Source organism: Tasmannia lanceolata, unplaced genomic scaffold (assembly GCF_043159265.1).
Source record: "Tasmannia lanceolata isolate RefF3 unplaced genomic scaffold, GAP_Taslan_0.1 ptg000008l, whole genome shotgun sequence".
Taxonomy (NCBI): Eukaryota; Viridiplantae; Streptophyta; class Magnoliopsida; order Canellales; family Winteraceae; genus Tasmannia; species Tasmannia lanceolata.
The window spans coordinates 21,593,665-21,614,458 of NW_027518685.1; the positions used below are offsets into that span (position 1 = coordinate 21,593,665).

At 37.6% G+C, this 20,794-nt stretch overlaps 1 protein-coding gene across 1 annotated transcript; it reads right to left on the reverse strand.

Moving 5' to 3' along the window:
• Positions 1-714: 714 nt before the first annotated feature.
• On the reverse strand, positions 715-20,235 carry LOC143884788 (phosphoethanolamine N-methyltransferase 1-like). The gene is made up of 13 exons (XM_077388573.1): positions 20,015-20,235; positions 18,887-19,349; positions 18,683-18,798; positions 14,736-14,873; positions 14,473-14,610; positions 10,276-10,419; positions 9,364-9,474; positions 9,119-9,260; positions 8,619-8,899; positions 1,734-1,895; positions 1,304-1,357; positions 1,150-1,224; positions 715-1,048 (listed from the first exon to the last, which is right to left on the reverse strand). Exons 2-13 carry the CDS (start codon positions 18,897-18,899, stop codon positions 950-952), a joined length of 1,473 nt encoding a protein of 490 aa, XP_077244688.1. The 5' UTR covers positions 18,900-19,349; positions 20,015-20,235; the 3' UTR covers positions 715-949.
• Between the last annotated feature and the right edge of the window lie 559 nt (positions 20,236-20,794).

Genomic DNA, 20,794 nt, shown 5'->3' on the forward strand with positions numbered 1-20,794 from the left:
GGCGAATGTCTGTCATTTGTCTGTACCAACCATTGTGTGTCCTAAAACGGCTATATTTTAGGTCTTGCAATAAAGAATGATCTTGGGTTCATTTATTTATAACTTTTATGCAATCCTAACATCCAAGAACACACTTGTTCATCATCTGAGAACTCATTTTCAAGTGTAAAACTCACATCCCCTCTTACTCTAGCGTGTCATAGCTTTCTCTCTATTGAGAGACTAGAATAGGCCTCTATTGTAATTCTTTTTGAGGTGTGAGAGAGTGCTTTTACCTGTACATCAGCCTAGGGAAGAGGCGTTGTTGTACTTTTTCATTCTTGTTCACTGTACTTGCTGGAAGGGACACCATATCAACCCACCCTTTGGAGGAAAGGAAGCTTGGGAAGAAGCTTGTTCCAGTTGGGTTTCCACCCGTAAGGAAACTGGAAGATAGTAAAGGCTCAAGAAGCGGATTTCTTGGCCGAACCACTATGAAAGGACGGGTGCAATTTCTTCTGTTGTTTTCTTTCTTTGTAGTGTGGTGTGTTAATTTCTATCTTTCTTAAACCTGCGATTGACTTTAATTGTAGTTACCTTATTGCAATTAGTTATTGAATCTCTAAATAATATTTTAGTTAAGTCAAAAAGTTTTTTGAAAACCCAATTCACCCGCTCTTGGGTTGCCCGTGGGTTTCAAGGAAATAAAAAGAAGAAGAATTTAATACTTACCTCTATAAGAATTCAACTTCTGCAAACTCTTAAATCTAGAATTCAAGTTACATTTGCAATAAGATGAAACATATTACCCACTGCCAAATGTTAAAGTTTCATTTGTAACAAGACAATAACAAAACGGCTAAAGTTGTGGGGAGTTTTTCAGTCCCCATTTATTATCAAGGTCTCATGTTCTAGTTAAATGCATAACTAAAAACCAACCTCCTAATTGTTCACTAGAGAAACAGTTGATTTATTTCTTCTTGGCAATAAACAGTCCCCACCTCTGCTCTCCAGAATTACTCCTCCGAAGCTTTGCTTTCCACCCATCAACGATTTCAGAGTAATCCTCCTGAACATCAATTAGCATTTCATAACCATCATGTTTCATTAAAAAACCAGTAAAATGTCCAAATAGCAGATGAAAATCAACTTTATAGGAATAAGACATACTTCGGAGAAATCACAGATGAAGGCATCTTTGTCCTTCTCAACAGCATCCAATTCCCTTTGCAGCACTGTTACAAACTGCAACATGGTTGAAAGCCAAATTAGCTTCAGAATAGAGATAAAAATTAAAATAGTCAGTAAGTGTGCTTAGTGGAACCTGATCAGTTCGATCCTCTGCTATAACCTCATCAAAACCAGCATCCTTAAGCATCTGGCCATAAATGCATATTTACATTCGGTGAGTAATCATATCTGTGAAACAATCAGTTAATCCAAAAGCTTAAGCTGTTGGAGAAGGCGTTATTAATCTTTTATACTTCAACAATCCCCCTCACATGTGGGCCCTCTTTTTAGGGCTGGCCTATATATGGCACATGTGGCCCTTCTTTTGTGTTTGGCCATTGCATGTGGATTTTTGCTATCAAGGAGGTTTGAACTCAGGACCTTTGGCTCTGATACCATGTGAAACGACCAATTACTCCAAAAGCTTAAGCCATTGGACAAGGTGTTATTAAATCTTTATACTTTTAACAATATCAAAAGGACAAGGCATATGAAACCAACGGTGGATTCAGATGCGAACATACCTGACCATAAGCTTCGACATCATGCAGGTCATATCCTCTCTGCCTAATATAATTCCCAAATTCCGCTGAAGGAGGTCCAGCTCTCTTGCAGTAATCAGTGATAAGAACTGTACCTTCAGGCTTCAAACACTCAAAGAAATTTCTGAATAACGTGGGTTTGTCCTGAAAATACACCATTAAATGCAAAGTTAACAAAGTTGCTAACATCATGTGGAAGTAGACCAGTTAGCTCCTCACACTATTGCAAACAACCATGGTCCAAAAAGTAGATCATGACAAGTCTGAATCACCAAGTTAGATTCACCAATAAGTAGCAGTCCTATCGAAAACCGTGCAATCTCACAGCTTGGAGTAACTCATCTAGATTCAATTGAGCTCGAGTTAAATCTTTGTTTAACAGTACTCAAGATGAAATTGCATCATATATTTAGGGAAATGTTATCAGCACAAACATATTTTGGTATTTGCACAAACCCAGCTGTCTTTTCTTCTTTAATTGGCCTGTGAAAGCTTTTTTGGGAAATGTAATAACCTTTTGACAGCTCTTTAAATACTAAAAGACACAATGGCTTGTGAAAATATCAAAATATGGTTGTGCTGATATCGTTTCCCTATATTTATCATTATATAAAGAAACTACACACATGACACATACAGAATGCTATCTACTTTTGTGTAGGAATCAGAACATTGAAGCCCACTACTTGTCAACGCACCAAACTATTGAACAAAAATAGAGTGGTATCATGTATCATGCAAGCTTGCTTTTCTGCATTTCATTAAAACGGATTTTCATTTCTGGATCGATCAATTGGTCTGTGTGTATAAAGTTCACTTCATTCCTCAAGCTCAGTTGCATATTTCTCGTTTTTACCCTTGTTTAGTTGGCTAATCAAGGCCAGTTATGCTATCTCGGCTCATTATTAATAAATATTAGAGAGCATAGAGAACATTCAATCTCTAAGTATCTTGTTTGCCTTCTAACATGGTATCAAGTAGGCCTAAAAGAAACATCTAGATCTACAAGTATATGTTCTTCAAATCACCTCACTGAACCAAGAATCAATTCTACAAACAAGATTTATCTTGTTTACAGCTTGAGGTGATCTGAAGTGGGCCCTTGTGTTGACAAGGGTTGTACAGGTGACATTAGCTGCCATACAGTCGACCATCACTTTAAGGGTCAAAAGTGGTGTGCAATGAAAGCCCTTGATTTCTAGGCGTTATCATAAATTTTGTTGTTTTTCTCTTCTTTTAGCAAATGTAAAAATTAGATCTCAGATAGTAGTAAATTGTTCGAATCTCTGCAATGGAATATGTCTCTTAGATTTTGGTGTTCACAAATCATTTTTATAAGAGTCCAAGAAGTCCTGGTATCTCTTTCATCCATTAAGTATTGAAAACATGCTACTAAATTCACATTTTTCAGTGCAACATTGAATTTTCATGATCTATAGATGTTGGACGTCGGACTTGAGTGTTGTAGGGAGGCTGTGTATGGAATATTTGTGAACCTCATCATATTTGTGAAGATTGTTAAGTTTTATCCTTTTCTTTGTCCTTGAAAATAATATTGTGGCTGTTGTTTGGTGTAGTCTATTATTTTTTTATGGTGCAGAAACTATCATTAAAGAAAAAAATAGAACAAGCCATGACCCAGATGGTATAAATAATTAGAGAAAAAATAAAAATGGAGAAGCCAAATTTAGTCAGGCTCCTTAAGAGGAAACAAAGAACTGACATCTAACAAGTCCCTAAACACACTCCAAGACAAAGAGCCTCCATCAGCATTGGACAGATAAATGGCTGAAAAGTGATTACATGGCCCTCATTATGATCCAGAACTTCCTCTACCGCATCAGCAAATCTCCAAGGAAAATACTTCCTAGCAGTAACCCAACAAATAACATTAGGGGAGTCTCCCTCAACCACCATCAAATCAAGGGTCGATGAGAAGGATACAATTCCTTAGAACAAGCACTTTTGCCTCATTAGAATCTATCAACTCAATGAGGCTCAGGAACGCCCACCTTATCTCTCTATCATGCCCATAAAGAATCCCTCCAATACTGGCAGGGCCCAGATTCCCAACTCAAACCATCAAAGTTGAACTTAAGGATCATTGGGGGCGGGGATGACTTACTTAATAGGTAAGGGCCTCCCTGGCAAAGAATGCTCGAGCCAAGGGCATCCCAAGGAAAGCAATGGTTAGATTTGGAAGCACAACTGAAATCATCAACGATGACTGGCCACCTGTCAATGGAGAAGATCTGAGACAGGTAGCACATCAATTTTTCCACCACCTTGAAAATTCAATGTTTCCTCTCCTTCCATCCATAAGACGGCAGAAAGGGCAATCCTCCACTAAGGAGAGAAGGCCCATGCCTCAACCAGCACTACAATGCGGGCATGCAATACCCACACCACCTTGAATTGTCAGACGTGCAACAATGCATGTCACTAGATGTTTGATGTTGTTAAACCATTTAGATTGTTTCTGCTTATGTGATGGTTTTTAGTGTGTATGTCTGCTTATTCTAGCACTTCCTGATGTTTTATCTTATATGTTCATCATTTGCGTATGTTTTCATACGTTTTCGTAATTTTACGGGGTTTCCACAAAAATTTCAATTCCAAAGCGACATGTATAGCTCCATCATAATTGAAACCCATACTAAAATCGAACCCTCAAAATTTGACCTTGAAGGGGCTAAACAGAGAGCACCATATCTCAATTACAAAGGCAAAATGAATGAATAATTGACCTCTCAACAGCACGATACATAACACACCTGCTGATGAGCACTTGATTCCTACTCAAGTAGTCTATAGTTCTGGACTGAAAAAGGGCCGTTTGGATACGCGGATTTTAGAATCTTGGATTTCCTCGAAATCCGAGATGGGAGACGAGAAGGAGATCACCTGTTTCACTTCTCTTTAGAATCTTGGATTTTAGGTAAGAAATCCAGGTTTTAGAAATCTCTCCCCTATCCTGAGATTTCAAAAACCTGGAAACATGGGATGATCTTCTACTCTCTTGCTGATGGAAAGAAGGGAGAGAATTTCACTTCTCTCTTCTTCTTTTTTGAAAGTTGACAAAAGTATATTTATACTATGAGAATTACATTGGGGACCAGAGGTCCCAGCTTGCATTTACATAGCATCTGGTCAAGAGCATATTCCTGAACCGTAAGGTAGAACAAGACTAGAAGCTACTTACAATTACATTAAAATAAGGGAAATGTTATCAGCACTACTGTATTTTGATGAGGGCACTCCTCACATTATTAAAAGTACGGTATGGCCCGCACCATAGGATGATCCAAACCGTCCATTAGATGGGCCACAGCCTAAATAGGTTGTGCCTCAAAAATCATTTCCATAGGTTGATCCTAACCCTCCGATCTGAGTGTTAGAGGGTTGATCCTAACACTCTATAGATCGGAGGGTTAGGATCAACCTATGGAAATAATTTTTGGGACGCAACCTATTTAGGCTGTGGCCCATCTAATGGACAGTTTGGATCATCTTATGGTGCGGGCCATACCGTACTTTTAATAAAGTGAGGAGTGCCCTCATCAAAATACAGTAGTGCTGATAACATTTCCCTAAAATAAAGATAACTAATCAATCCTTCCAGTTCCACTGCAAAAACCATCTAAGCAAACAAGGCTACAAGCTTCCCAGCAAACCAACAATCAGTCCTTCTTAGCTACAGACTCCCCGAGGACAAATAATGACTCAACAAAAAGATGCCACCAAAATCGAAAGGCCAGGTTCTCTCAAGCTAATGGGAATCTACTTCGTTGCATATGCTCCACTGCTTCCATGATCAGATCAATGCCTCAATAAGCAAAGGCCAAAGTATTTGAAGCTTGGTGAAGATCTACCTCGATTCAGTCACTCACATACTTCCTCTGGAGAAATTTTGATAAATCAACCCAAACAAACATTTCATCTAAAAGACTACCATAATAAAATGCCTCATAAAGCAAAAGACAAAAAGTCTCTCAAGCTTAGCAAGGAACTTCATCATTTAATTCGCTCCCATGGTCTCTCCTGAAAAATTTTAGTAACTCCATTAAACAGACAACCTACTGTTGAGGAAACCGCACTCCCATAGACCTATGATCATCACCAACAAACTCACCCAAACACCCAAAATACAGCCCACCTTTCAACCTAACCTGCTTAGAAAAAACTGATAACGCAACCAAGATTATCTCCCAACTAGACTCTAGAACCATACCGCTAACCACTAACAGCAGAAAGAGTCTTAATGCAACAGTCAAAACATCTGCTAACTGTTAGTGGCAGATCTTGTTACCATACCAAAATTTCCACCTAAGCCTGAAAAAAGAAGAAATAGAATTTCACTTCTTTTTCGAATCTTGGATTTTAAGTAAGAAATCCAGGTTTTAATAATCTCTCCTAGGGGTGTAACTTGGGGGGGCTCAACCCGAATTCGACGGGTTCAACCCAGGAAAAAGTCGGGTTGGGTTGAGTTCGGGTTGAAGGCTTGGGCAACCCGACCAGAGTGAACCTGACTTTTTTTTTAAAATTTTTTTTATTTTTTAAGCTAAAAATCTCGGGTTGGGTGGGGTTCGGGTTGGCAAAAAGGGTTCTTCGGGTCGGGTCGGGTTGAACCTTGTCGGGTTGGAACTCAGGTCGGGTCGGGTTCGACCTCAACCCGACCCGAGTTGCACCCCTAATCTCTCCCCCATCCTGAGATTTCTAAAACCTGGAAACATGGGATGATCTCCTACTCTCTTACTGACGGAAAGAAGGGCGAGAAATCAGAAACGATGGCCAGTCTCCTTCTCTCGTCTCCCATCTACAATTTTGAGGAAATCCAAGATTCTAAAATCCGTGTATCCAAACGGCTATGCGGATTTTAGAATCCGTGATTTCTTCAAAATTGTAGATGAGAGACAAGAGAAGAAGCGGACCAGCCATCGTTTTCTGATTTCTCGCCCTTCTTTCCGTCAGCAAGAGAGTAGCAGCTCATCCCATGTTTCCAGGTTTTTAGAAATCTCAGGATGTGGGAGAGATTTCTAAAACCTAGTTTTCTTACTTAAAATCCAAGAAATGCTGTCATGACAGCACACAGCAGCTTGATCATGTTTTACACTGTTTTCAAACTAAAAACCTGGATTCTAAAATCCGCGTATCCAAACGGCCCCTAAATGTTAGACAAAATTTACCCCTAGCCCTCCAATCTAATCAGAGGGAAATGAAACCTAGACTTGTAAATGTGATACAAAAGTTACCCCTAGACCTCCAATCTAATCAGAGAGAAATGGAATCAAGGGATTGGCTTGGTCAGAAAATCATGGCATCCAAATCACATTTGTGAAGCTGAATTGTTTGAATTACTTGTCATGGCCCAAGCAGTGTGGTTGTTATTGGAGGTAAGATGAAGATGGGATACATAAATAGGTAGATAATAAAAACAGATCTGGGTAATAGCTGGCACCTTAAGTGGGTGCTAAAATTTGTTTGCGATGTCTGGCTTCTTGAATGAATGGTAGGGATATTGATTTGGAATCCATGCATTAGGCATAACCAGTTTATACCTTACGTTCTATATTTCTTTGTCTTCATCTCTTGGCTTTGGTGACTTTGATTATGTTGTTCATTAATTTTCGATGTATTGTAGTCTTTGTAGACATAGCTATCAAATAAGTCAAATTTTTTTGAAAAAAAGTGATATCTCTGATGTCTGGAGACTGGCCCCTATAACTTAGTTTTGTATGTATACTTACTTTCTTTGATGAGTTCTATCATGCAACCTTAGTATACTCAAGTTCAATAAAGTTCAATTAAGTTTCAATTTTCTACATAATAGTTTCGATTTTCTACATAATAATTAAGTTTCAATCAAGTTCTGTTTTGTTCATTTTTCGTTTCAAGATTAAGTGTTTAGTTCCTTTTTTACCCTTGATTGGTTGAGGCTGAATATCTCATGGATCATATTCATACTGCAATGACAATGATGTGGATAAAGCATTTGTTGACTACGATTGGTTTTGTTGTTTTGCAGTAATCATGCATTTCATTCGATGTTCGAGAGAAAACTAAAAAGAAGAAAATTGAGGTTCCATATGTGAAGTCATTCCAGAGGGTTGACATGTTTACCCAGTTGGTTATAATAGATTATGCGCACCTTGTGGAATGCTAGGATGATTCACATCCATTCTCCAATTTGTGTGTAGCGTTGAATAGTTGGGCACCTGGATGGACAATATCTTTCTTGTACAATTTTCATTTTAAGATAAGTGTTCAGTTCCTCTTACCCTTGATTAGTAGATTAACTAAGGACGGTGATGTAGTTTTATCCAATTATGAATAAAGATAGCTCTCATTATCTTTTTATCATATTCTTGCTCTTATAACAGTGGTATATCATACATAATATATGATGCGATTAGAACAAACACATTAACCTGATAAATTTCATAAATATATTCTATTGCATTAGAAAATATTCAAATATAAGCAAAGCAACTACAGAACATATAACCAAGTATCGGTTCATATGTTGTATATGCTCATTATCATTATATGCACTATAGTAGAATATCAATCTCAATAATTCGAACGAGTGAGTCAAATTTGACAGGGCCAACTTATCATATGTGTCCATGTTTTCCATCCTCACATCAACACGTCAAAGTTGATATTCTCAAAAGGAAGAAATGGTTCAACAAAACAAGCAATTTCAAGAATCTTAATACAATGCATATTTTCCACCACAAAATTCTAAAAATTGCCCGAAATAAGAGCTAGTAATTTGACAGTCATGCAAGTCAAGGATAAATCTAAGTAACCTTTGCAACATCAATGTTAAATCAATCCTAGCAAGACTATTAAGAGGATACATACTTGTATGTGGAGAATAGTGTCACGACTGTAGATAACGTCAAACGTGTTTTCGGGATATGTTTTCTTGGTGCAGTCAACAACCTCAAATTCAACTGAGCACTTACGCCCAATGGCACGTTCAAGAGCAAAGGAAATCATGTTTATGGAGAGATCAATGCCAACCACCTCAACATTAAATTTGTCAGCCATGTAAAAATCACCTCCCCCAATACCACATCCTACATCAAGAACTTTCTGTCCAGACTTAAGTTCCAGCTTCTCCACAAATTCCTTTGTTGTATCTGCCCAATAACACTCCATTAGTGCACTTTGGAAAAATGAGATATGAAGTAAACTCATAGATTAGCAAGAGTTGATCTGAGAAGCACCCAATAAACTGGTTAATAAATTCAATTAAGAGAAAAGCTCCAGAAAAATTTTCCTGGTGGTCCTTAGGGCTGCAGATACTGATTTGTATAAAATTCAATAAGGAGCTAGATGAGAGTTGTCAGTTGGCATACCAATTCCCCCTGTGCTCACGAAACCTTCTCCAAAGACACGTTCATAGCGCAATATGCCACTAGATTTATACTGTACGTTATCCAAGAATCTCTGAAACCCCCTATCTTCAGTTGAATTGACCTTTTGCCACAACCAGCAAATCTACATTACACAGAAAATCATATGAGAGCCATTGAGTGGTTCAGGGTCTCATTAACACCAAAGTAGGAGGAAGGGAACTGAAAAATGAAGAATAGAAACCTACCTGATTTTGATTCTTTTTATTTCTTACATACGCCCCAATACACTTGCAACTAATTAGAGTAAGTTCAAAGGAATCCCCAAAGCCATTCTGCATATAACATTCCTTAAAAATCTGCATTTAAATAAATCATAAATCAGTAAACTGATAGGCAAACCAATTCCATTTTAGAAGGCATATATGAACACAAGGAGCACAAAATCACAGTGAGTTCTGCTTGTCTATCAATCGTATGTGAACTGTAACCAATACGATGGAACAAAGATGTAGGTATGAGATGTGGAATAGACATGGCATTAATAGACACAGTGTGCGATATAACTTTTGTGCCCTAAATATTCATTTATATATTTACATATGATGAAGAAAACACATGCTCATGAAAAGATGGTCCTTGGATATGTCAGTGCATTACAGAGTCGAAGATTCACCAAAAAAAAAAAGATTAGTGAAATCTAAAAAATATACATATGTTTTATCATTTTCAACGTTATTAAATTTAATTTTTCTAATTATTTCTTTTTATTCTGGTCTTTTATCTAATTATTTATCCAAGCATCATGGCATATCACTTGAGTATCTGACTAGCAGACGGTACAGGAGACAAAATCATGATGGCAAACAGAACTGGAGCCCGTGACATCAAGAGAGGTGCCCTACACCACTTAGACACCAGGCCCACCTGATTTGGATATGAAAGGAGCTTGATACTGACAAAATGCAAAATTAGGAGTCCTTTTTCGCACAGCATCAACCCCACACCAAAATTGTAACTGAGGAAAACCCATAGTTGTTGTAGAGCATAACAAGTTAAACAGAATTTAATCAACCTCATATAAAAAGGAACTGGTTGAACAGACATAAAATGACAAGCTTGGCAATCTAACACAAGTAGGATGAAAGTAAAACGCATACCTTTGTATAAAACCTTGGTTCCCGATAGTGTGTTGGGTTGTTTCTTCGCTTAGAATCTCCAGATTGATGAAAACAGGATTCTCTGAAGAAAATAAACCCGCCAACCTTTAACCATTTGACCATCCTTTCGGCAAGATTCTCAACCTGCCCCCACAAAAAAAAATTACAAAAAAGTTGGTCACACCATAGTACAATACAAATTATTAGAAAGTATATGTCCAGCTGTTGGTCCAATGATGACACCAGAAACACAACAAACACAAAAGCCAGATCTCACTTGAACCATAATATACAATTAGTGTGCAATAGTAACCGTGTCAAAGTTAAACTAAATGTTAAGCCTCGTCACGCATGGAAAAGGGTGAATCCCTCGCCCCAGCATTGCGGGGAGGCAATGAGAAGGCTTTTTATACGGAGATAATCCCTCATGATGCAGAGCATGGGTCCCACAGCGTGAACTAAATTTGAGGCGAGCGGGAAAGCCTTTTGCACTAGAGCAGGCGATGCTTAGAGTGCCCCAAAGTCAATACACAAAGATACTGACATGAATCATAAAAACAAAGTAACAGTCCCTAACATATTTTAATTAATGGGAGTTAATGAAATTTGTTAGCATGGAACACAATTAAGTTGGCAACAAAGAAGCCCTATTACAAAAAGAATACATCCACAGCACAAAAAACATGCGTTTATCATGACACGTCACTATTCAACACCAACTTGAAAAGTGGGTTACTGGTGCTGGCATTTTCTACATGATGGTAACCACACAGTCAGCAAGACAAAACAACTTTGATGCTCCACATGCTTAAATCAGGTTGCAATCAATGCTTCCAATTCAATACAATGCCAACCAGCAATCATACATGCTGCAAGTATGCCATGTTTTTCTTTACTGATTGATAACAAGCAACTTTATCGTCATGAGAGAAAAGAGATAGAAAGTGAATACCCCACAAAACAGAAAAGAAAACAATAACTCATGATCGGAAATACCCACTGCCAACCACAACAGAATACTATCCATCCTACAAAGGTAGCTCTCCCTACACATCTCTCCCAAGATCATCTACCAACTCCCTATAGTGGTAACCAAGGTTTTAAATTTCAGTTTCGGAATGCGTTTCGGTCCAACACGAAACCGAAATTTCGGTCGAAATCAGTCGAAATAAAGATACGCCTAATTTATCTCCTGTAAAATTTCAACCGAAATTACTGAAATTTAGGTAATTTCGGCTGAAATTTCGGGAAAATATTAAATAGTTATCAAAAACCAGATTTTTTGGGTGAAATCCCTGAAATAAATTTCGACCGAAATTTCAACCGAAATAAATTACGATTTTGAGTATTCCCTATTTCGATTTCGTTCTATTTCAATTTCGTTCTATTTCAATTTCGTTCTCGACCGAAACCCGAAATTTCGGTCAAAATTTAAAACCTTGGCGGTAACGCAAATTCCATTATTATGGTATTGCTTCTTTTTCAAGAAGGTATGTGGCATTGAACTTGTGACCACAGGGTTATGACACAAAGTACCTTCTAATAGAGCTACGGGCTCAAGCCTGAATAAGAAAGTTAGAATTATGTAATCAGAGATGCAGAAAATCAATCAATTGGCAATTGGTAGCAGGAATACTGTTGGCAAAAAATAAATATGTAGAAAATATGAACGATTGGACAACAGCTCGTGAAAAGTCAGGTGCAAAGTTTGGGAAACACAAAGGCCCATAGGGGAAACACAAGAAAGCCAAGGGAATATACAGACAATGAGGAAAAAGGAAAAGATAAAACAGAAGCGGCAAATGATAGGAGGAAAATCTTATCAGAAAAAATAAGTAATGCGGAAAATATGAAATGCTGGGGAAATGTTTGGGAACAGACATGTACAAACGTGCAGAGAAGCAAAGGGCACATAGGGGAAACACAAGACAAAGCCAAGGGAACATGTGGATAACAAGAAAAAGGGAAAAGATACGAGAGTACTATAGGAAGCCCATTTAGAACTGGTGAAATGTGGGAATAATTAGGGTTATCAATTTTGGGAATTTGAGTCCAAATCGATTCTTATTTGCAAATAGCATTATTTTAAGTTAATCTTATTTGCAAATACGACATAAAGTTCACGTTGGAAGCCATTAACCAACGTTTTAAATTTCAGTTTCAGTGTCGGTTTCAGCCACCACCGAAATCGAAATGTTTCGGTTTCGAGCAGAAATTTCGGTCGAAATCATGTAAAAATATGGTTATGATTTCATTTATTTTTTTAATTTCAACCAAGATGTCTAAAATTTCGGTCTCAATTAAGTCCAAAAATGAAATTTCAACCGAAATCTTGTAAAGAAACAATTTCATGTGAATTTCGTTTCGGTTTGTGCCGAAACCGAAATATTTCGGCCGAAACAAAACGTTTCAGCCGAAATTTAAAACCATGCCATTAACTAATTCATTTTTAAGCAAGAACTCAACCAACCCAGTTAAAGTTGCAACCCTATGGAAAACGCAATGAAAAACAATGTGATAAGTGAAATGGATCAAGTGGAGAATTTTGAACATTTGCCTTTATAGTACCTAGTCTTCTAATGTTTGGACTTTCTTAATTTATTTAGTACTGTTTTGGAGCTACATAGCTTTTTCTGCATTGGCAGTCTTTTGAAGTGGTAGCACCACTCTATTAGTAACTACTAAGAGTTAATAAAATTCAAGTCAGATTTGAATCATAATTTCAATGGAACTTAAATTGTGTTTAATTCTAGTTATTAAGATAGTGACAACATAGATGGCCCTAATGGCATAACTTATTATTACTTGAACATATATAAAGAATAGAGGTCGTGTGATGGGATGTCAACTTCAACGAATTTCTTTCCTCTCCTTTGTTCCTTCTTCTCTACTCTTTCCTTTTTCGTCATTATCAGAGTTGTTGCATCTTAGATCCTGTGTCTAGTCCCCAAACTGTAATTTCATTCCCACCAATTTTGAAACCCTATTTACCATCATTCGAAACCCTATCCCAAAACCTGGGGTTGGGCCTATAGCTCAATGGTTGAGGCTTTGTTTCTCAACCTTGAGGTCGCAGGCTCAATCCCAGCTTACTAACCAAAAAAACCCTATCCCAAAACCCGAATTCCGTACATTGGAACAATGATCTTCCCCATTTGAACCCCTCTACCGAAACCTTAATTCCCACCATTTGAATCCTAAACAGGAAATCCTAATTTGCGCCATTTCAAACCCTAAAGCCACACCACAACCCTGATCAATTCAACATCATAAATATTAACACTCACCCTTTACCAAGATACGGGTGCAGGTAGGTACCGGGTAATGCAAAGATTTGGTACGGGTATACTCGAACTCGAAGTTCCAAAATATTAGGATATGATTACAACAACGATCCAATAAGTGAGTGGGGTATGGGTAAGAATTCTGTAAGAAAATATTAAAATAATTGTGGTTTGAATTTTGAAAAGCACACACATCTCTCGCACAAAAAATCAACACCTCCTTTCTTAGAGGCCTCTCAAACTTAATATTTCCTTTCTTTTCATAATTTTCTTCTTTTCTTTATCTACCCTTAAAAGGCTTATTTCAACTTCTTCCTAACTTTGCCAGACCCTCTTCACCCTTCGGCAAAGGATACAACAGGTGAGGTTGAGGGTATAGCAAGGTGGGGGCCAAAAGTTATGCTTCTACCTATTCTTCTGAATGAACTACATCATCAGAATTACATTCCAAAAAAAAAAAAACTACAACATCCGAAGGTTAAAAAAAAAAAAAACAATGCAGGTTTTAATAGGTAAACATAGAACTTGGCCTATATATGATTTTGAGCAGAGATTTTTTGCTGAAGTGCAGACTGCAGCACATTAGATGAATATTTTGGACCTGAAATTAATCAACAACAAACAGAGCATGCTTCTCTGAAGAGAAGATTGTTAAGAAGAGTATAGAACTAGTTTTGTACAGATTTTGAACAGTTTTCTGGTAGCTCAATCTCTGGCTTCCCACTCTTTCTTGACTCTAGCAAGTTACGCCAAAGTTTAGCAAATTCGACATAGTTGGAAAAATAGCCATTAATACAGTCAATATGGAATTTCATGCAATCTTAGACATCTGAATGCACAAAAAATGGAAATCAAAGATTAGCATAACAATTGTACTAAATGGTGGAAAAAAAGTATAGAAAATTAAGGTCACCTCATTATCGGACAGATACATAAGTAACCAGTTCGAGAATATTAAATCAACTGATTCCGATGCAATTGGCAGGTTTGGAGATGTTACATCAGCACACATAAACTTCGCATTCTTGAAATGTCCATTGATGCTCTCGTTCTGCAAGGTTCCAACAAACAACGAGATGTTTGAGATTGAAATATGCTAAAGCAAAACTAACAGATTTGCTTCCAGCATCACTTGCATGGACCAAGAAAGATCTAAAGAAAGAAAATTATAAATACCTTCTTTATCACACTTTCAATGAAGTCCATGGCTATAACTTGCCCCGCTTCCTTAGCTAACTCACCAGTGAAGCGTCCAATCCCTGCTCCAAGCTCCAAAACAGATTTTCCCTTAAAAGGTGGGAGCAGAGAGAGCACCTGCAAAGAATCAGTATATTTCAGCTTTGGTAGCATGTACAAAAGGACAAAGCAGAGCAAATAAAGTAAGAATTTTTTACACAAATTTAAGTACTATACTATATCCAAAATAAATATCACATATTTTGCTCCCCTACAGTCAGCAATACATATGCATATATGTGTATGCGCGCGTGTGTCGGTATCAATTTTCCAGGTACATTTATTTATATTATATGTGTGTCCATACAAACACATATATGTACTCATATAGAGGCGCTAGTATCACGACCAATAAAATTAGGCATGCTACCTTGTCAATCTGTAAGTAAAATTGATATGGTTGGAAATGCCTAAATATTTGGGTCACTCCATTCAAGCATCATTATATAAAGGGATTTGCTCGGGACCATCGCAGAACGCATTTCACGAACCGAATGTTGCATGAGGGAGAAGCCACATAGGCTCAAAAGACAAACATAATTTGTCTTATTCATTTAATTCATCTGAGGTGGCTGCTCTCTCATGCAACAGCCGGTCTGCGAAATGCCTTCTGTGAAGGTCCCTAGCAAATCCCTTATATAAATATTATATATGCACGTGCATGCACACACGCGCCCGCACGTACATATACATAATATATAGGAATAAACCAACGCAGCCCAGAAGTATTGGATTACAATGCTTCCTAGTTTCTACTGTGCATAAGGGCCTTCCGCTATTTATCGGACGTGGTAGACTCCACTTAGGCTGGCTTACCACCCCAAAAATTATCTATGATTTGCGGTCACGGATTCGTTTGTCAACTGTCAACACGGATTCGTGAGTCAAGTGTCGACACGGATACGAGGTGTCTGACACGGCAAACCCTAAAAATCTAGAAACGAAGACACGCCCGTACACGTACATACACATAAAATTATTTATTACAATCATATTTTGCAACAATAAAAATATGGTATTCATTTAAGAAATAATAAATCTTACGATTAAGCGACTATATTCTGAAACGAACAAACATGAGATAATCAAATTACAAAGCATTCATCAATCTAGTCTAGTTCTTTTCAGTCTCTATAATGCAGCGGGAAAGAGAGATCAATATAATACAATGAATATAATATTCGAATAAGAGTTTGTTTAGGGTTTTAGTTTTAGGGCAGGGGAGTTAACAAATATTATATAAAGATGAGCTAAAATGAGAGTTTATAATGAAATAAGAGTTAATAATAAAAGAGGTAAACACAATATTAAATAATAAAATATAATGTTACTTGACATGGTACACAAACGTATTGACACGCACATTAAATCTGACACTTCTAGCAATACATTTAAAGCGTTGAAAGGAGTGTCGACGCATCTCGACACGAGTTTCAGTGTCGACACGACATGTGTCAGCAATAAATTCAACGGGTTGGCTAAATCATAATATAACAGCAATTACCTTATAAAATCCGTTACAATTCCAAAAGGCCATCAACAGCCAATCAGAAAAAAATTTAATAAAGTGCTGCGTGTCGACACGAATATGAGATGTCTGACACTCAACCCCTAAAAATCTAGAAACGGGAACACGCTCGTACATGTACATACATATAAAATTAATTATTACTATCATAATTTGCAACAATATAAATATGGTATTCATTTAAGAAACTAAAAAATATTAGGATTTAGCAACAATATTCTAAAACAAATAAACATGAAATAATCAAATTACAACGCATTCATAAATCTAATTTAGTTCTATTCAGTCTGGAATATGCAGGGAAAAAGAGAGATCAATATGATACAATGAATATAATATTGGAATACGAATTGTTTGGGGTTTTAGGTTTACCGGTGGAGAGTTAACAACAAAAAATAGTAAAATAAGAGCTAAAATAAGAATTTATGATAAAATAAGAGTTAATAATAAATGAGGTAAACACGATATTAAATAATAAAACAGAATGTCGCAGTTGACACGGTACAAGAACATATCGACACGCGTCACACGCCCACATTAAGTTTGACACTTCTAGCAATACATGTGCTAGTGTCGAAAGGAATGTCAACACATGTGTCAGCAATAAATTCAAAGTGTTGGATAAATCATAGAAAATTATTATAATCAGGTGATCGTAACTATGCAAAGCAGTACAAAATATGACTGTGCAAAGAATAAAATGGCCAAGAAAACCCCTTGTGCCTGATAGAGATAAAAGATTTAGTAAAAAGATACACTCACGTAGCATTGTGCCATTCCTAAACTTCTAACAATATGTCCAGTTCGTGCACATATTAGAACATTCTCCTAAACTTCTAACAAAATTGAGCCCTCTATTTTAATTTTTGAAACGGAATATGGGTTCGTCCGTCCACTCATAGCGACCACCTTCAGATTTGAAACATGTCATATTCTGCTGTCTCACACTATGGCAGTTATTCTCTGGTGCAAAACAAACCATGATTGCATAGCTAAGGCTAACGCTGACCTTACTAAAACTGTAAGAGGCTAAAATTTCTTACAGGCAATTTTGTAAGTGTTTAATTGAATGTTCATTGAGTGGTTCAAACTCATATATACGTGACGTAAATCCACCTACCATGATGATATATTGTATACTTAGGGTGAATAAAAATTTTTAAAAAATAGTAAACAATGAAAAAGAAACCCGGCGAGGGGGAGGGGTGCTTCGTGTGAAAATCAAATGCATTAAGCATTTTTTATGCATCAATTAGTAAGATTCAGCACATTTTTGCACAACAAGAAATCAATGTGCTTTACTAGGAGCACCTTCTTAGTAAAATAGTTAGACTCCATTCGGTCATTGAAGAACCAATGACTTGTTCCTCAATTTACCATATGGATGATTACATAAGTTCATGATGAAGACCCAATAATACAAGTAAGACCATCGTACATAAAAATTGGACCTCAATACAACGGTAGATAAAATAAATAAACCACGAGTATGCGAAGCAGCCTAGAAAAATTAAAGGAAAAATATCACTAATGTGGACAAACAACATGAGATATGTTAGAAAACATAGAATAGAAGAAAAAAAAGTGTTACGGTCCTTAGTGGGGACCTGTCAAGGCATGGGACTAGGTGGGACTCACCATGACATGGGACAGGTTTAAAGGGCCTAGAGTAGCATGTTCAGTCAGCTCTAGAGCTTTTGGCGTATGGGATAGGTACCTAACATTTGGTATCGTAGAAACCATCATGTTACGTGTCCGCATTATGGAATGGATGACGTATGGAGAGGACAATATGAAGAGGGCTACCTCATAAATAAAAAAAGATAAAGTGAAAGCCGTAAGAGTGAAGTTACCACAGAGTGGACCACCACAGAAGGGGCGACCTGTGGAAAGGGCTACCTGAAAAGAAAAAAAAAGCTGTCGAGGGATGGCATATGTGGAAGTGTGGTGGAATGTTACGGTCCTAATCGGGGGCTTGCCTAGGTACGAACTGTGTGGAATCCAGCCTGGTATGGACTAGTTTAGAGGGTCTAGCACCTAATGTGTTCCATCAGTTCTAGAGCTGTTGGGGTTTTGGGTAGGTAACAATGCAGTTGGCACAAACAATAAACACATTCAGAAGATTGGTCACTAAAATAACTAGTCATCAAGACAATGGCAGCCAGATCTGAAAATCCAGAAAAAAAAAAAAAAAAACAATGTATCATTCCAAGAAAAACAAATCAATCCAGAGACATAATCAAACAGACAAACGAGTCAAAACGAATCATGAAATCATAACATTCAAATATCCCTAACGAGTAATAATGAGAATGCAGTAGATCTGGAAAAGGATAGATCCATGGTTGAATTTATATACCTCGGGCCTCTCTTCTTTGTCGAGATCAGAGGCGCGGGAGTCGAGCATCATGGCCTCGACAGTTAAATCGACAGAATGCTCGATCCAGTAGTTCTTCTGTACTGCACGTTCTTCCCCTGTATATTTGCAGAAGAAAAAGTAGATGAGATCAGCTTCAGATAGAGAGAGAAAGAGGCAGAAAGTTGAAAGAGAATAATAGTATACCTTGAGCAGCCATGAGAAGGAACAGAGGTTGTTTTTTTCAGATTGGGAAAGAGAGATCTGAAGGTCCTTTTGTGAAGGCAAGGAATGCTAACAACCTTCAACGGCAAGGCGAGATCTTGAAAAACTCCTTGATTTCCGGTTATATAATCTCCCCTTCTGCTGCATTACCCCTAAAACCTCTCTCTCTCTCTCTCTCTCTCTCTCTCTCTCTCTCTCTTCTGTGATTCTCTGTCCTTCGGTTCTCAGATCTATAGTCCCGTGAGAGTCCGCAGGAGCAGCCTCTCCAATCATTCTTCGCCACGTGGCAAACATGCGTTGGCGGTCGGTGGTCTCCGCGGACCGAGGCGTCTTTCTTTCGTCACATAATCTTCTGAGAATGACAATTGAAACACGGAAGTGTATTTGCTCCCTTTTCTTTCCTATGCCACACCCCTCTAAGTCTATTTATGGCTACTCTTTTACACTGTATGGAGTGGCACAAGGAATAAAAAGGGGAAAATATATTATTTACTTTTGAAACAAAACTATCTTAATTAGGGACATGATAAATTCGCATCCCTGTAGGATAATTCGCACAACTGTTGACGTGATTTGAGAAACGTTAAAGTCTGCCACAATTCACGTTATCAAGGGTGTGAATTATCCTATAAGGGGTGCGAATTTACCAAGTCCTTAATTAATAACAACAGGTACTGAACATTCTATATTTACGCTGCAAATTTTTTTAATCTGAACCGTCGATGTTGGAGGTTCAAGATCCAATGCTTTGGATAATACCTTCACAAGATCGAGACGTGCAAACAATTGATTATTGAATGAACCGAGACCTCTTTTTTATCACCCTTGATCAATGGACTAGGATTATTCAATTAGCATAGGAAAGTGCTGTTCATTCGGTTTAAACAGAACCGAAATATTTCGGTTATTGAAAAAAGATAATCGAAACCGAACCGAATTATTTGATAACCGAACTTGAACCGAAAAAAAATGAATTCGGTTGTTCGGTTAGTTCGGTTATAACCGAATTATACGAGTGTAAAATTCTAGATTTTAAAATGAAAGTAGATGTGGGGAAAATGGGTTGCAGATGACAGATTTGAGTAAGAAATACAAGTTACATAGACTCACTGGAAATAGAGGTGTCATCTTTGCTGTGGTTTCTCTCCACCGGTGCCTTTATGGACGATGGTTTGGACTCACCTAAACCTGAAGCTTCGTCGGCAGGAATTCCCTCGGGTCAGGTGGGAGGCGTGCGAATAGTGGCACCTTCTTTGGTTTTTCATAAGCAAAACGACCAAATCTACACCTCCCTTCCTGGTTTTTCATAAGGAAGAGGACTGTGGGACTGTGGGAGATTAGATAAGAAGAGAGGAAGTTTAGATGGGTTTGCAAAGAGCATTTAATATCTCTCTCCCATACGTGCTCTAGTAGTCTTTTCTCTTTCTTGAAAATAGCAAAAGGTCAAATATCCTTCCTTTATGTCACGTCAGGTCTTTTTCCCTTTACTTGCGTTGGGAGGAATACACCGGGACCAACTAGATAACATTATAGTATTATAATATTATATTATTTTAGGGGTGAAAGCCAAAGGCCAAACAGCCCAAACAAATGAGTTTTGGTATTATTTTTACACTATGTTAGGTTAACCAAATTAATTTGCACTAAAAAACGAACTCGAAACCGATATCCGAAATTTTTATGATCCCATAACCGAAACCAAACCGTTATATATATTAAGTATTAACCAAACCGAAATAACCGACCGATTTCTGTTCGGTCGGTGATTTCGGTTTAAACCGATTAATGTTTGTGGCAATCAGGGCATATCCACCCCTTTTGATCACCAGGAACACCCCCGTCAGTGTTTGTGGCAATTAGGGCATTGAATTCTTCTGACATAAGTTCAAC

Bases quoted from the DNA above. Each gene is read 5' to 3' on its own strand.
- LOC143884788 (XM_077388573.1), bottom strand. The intron at 8,900-9,118 runs GTATGCCAACTG...GTTATTGGGCAG, and splicing joins CGTGAGCACAGGGGGAATTG to ATACAACAAAGGAATTTGTG. The intron at 1,896-8,618 runs GTATGTATCCTC...GTGTATTTTCAG, and splicing joins ACACTATTCTCCACATACAA to GACAAACCCACGTTATTCAG.